Below are 1,036 nucleotides of genomic sequence, written 5' to 3' on the forward strand. Positions count from 1 at the left end.
CCACACTCTGCGGCCGCGTTAGTCACACGCTCGGCCACACCCGCGCCCTGCGGGGTGCAGTTAGTGAGGTCACGCGGGTGAGCTGCCCCAAAGCTGCCACAGCCCCAGGCCCCGGGCAGCCCAAGGGCTGTCACGCAGGCCACCCCAGGCAGGCTCAGCTCACCTGCTCCCTGCCGGCCCCCGCAGACCCTAAAACGCCAAGACACGGGCTCAGGGTGCAGCTGTGCCGGGCTGTGCACCTGCAGCCGCCCAGCTGGCCCAGACTGCTGCCAAGTTCCCACCACGGCGGTGGCCTAAGGCTGTGCCCGCCCCAGGGCATCGTGCCTGGTCGCATCTTGGCCCGGGCCCCAGCCAGCTGCCTCCACCTGTCACCTAGAGTGCCCCTGTCACTGAGTTCCAGGGCCCAGAACCATGGCATGTCACCTCCCTAATGCCCCAGAGGTGGGCACCATATCCCATGTCACGGGCAAGGTGTCTCTGGACGCTCTGTCCACACATGGGCACCGTCACCACCCTCCCATGGGCACCAGTGCAGACGAGGACCAGATGGAGGGGACAGCGCTGGCCTGCACACCACCTACGTGTCATCGGTCTCGATGGCCTCGCCGCGGGCAGCCCCGCCCTGGATGGACTCCATGGCTGTGGAGTACAGCGCCTTCTGGCCCACGGGCCGCTTCTCGTCCGCGCTGCCCTGGGCGCCCTCGGCCTGCCGCTCCCGCTCCTGCTGGTCGATGTTGTGCACGCCGAGCAGCAGGCTGTAATCCATGATCTTGAAGCTCTCCAGCACCTGGCAGGGACAGGGTGCTGGACCGGCCGGACGCAGGCCCAGCAGGGACCCCAGCCACCCGAGGCCTATCGTCCCCCCAGGGACAAGGGGTCGGCCCAGGCCCGGGCAACAGTCCTGTGCCCAGGTGAGGGCGAGCTCGCTCTGGAGTGGGGAGCCGGGCCAGGGACGCCCAGGACGTGGGGACAGCGGGGAGCCGGGCCAGGGACGCCCAGGACGTGTGGACGGCGGGGGAGCCGCCAAGGCTCCGGA

At 69.7% G+C, this 1,036-nt stretch overlaps 1 protein-coding gene across 1 annotated transcript in view; it reads right to left on the minus strand.

Annotated features, from left to right (window-relative positions):
• Pip5k1c (phosphatidylinositol-4-phosphate 5-kinase type 1 gamma) overlaps positions 1-1,036 on the minus strand; it is a 19,413-nt gene that overhangs the window by 11,072 nt on the left and 7,305 nt on the right. Inside the window, exon 6 of the mRNA XM_048810845.1 lies at positions 582-1,032. Coding sequence (XP_048666802.1) covers positions 582-1,032 — 451 coding nt within the window. The remainder of the gene's footprint in view (positions 1-581; positions 1,033-1,036) is intronic.

Source organism: Marmota marmota, unplaced genomic scaffold (genome assembly GCF_001458135.2).
Source record: "Marmota marmota marmota unplaced genomic scaffold, marMar, whole genome shotgun sequence".
Lineage (NCBI taxonomy): Eukaryota > Metazoa > Chordata > Mammalia > Rodentia > Sciuridae > Marmota > Marmota marmota.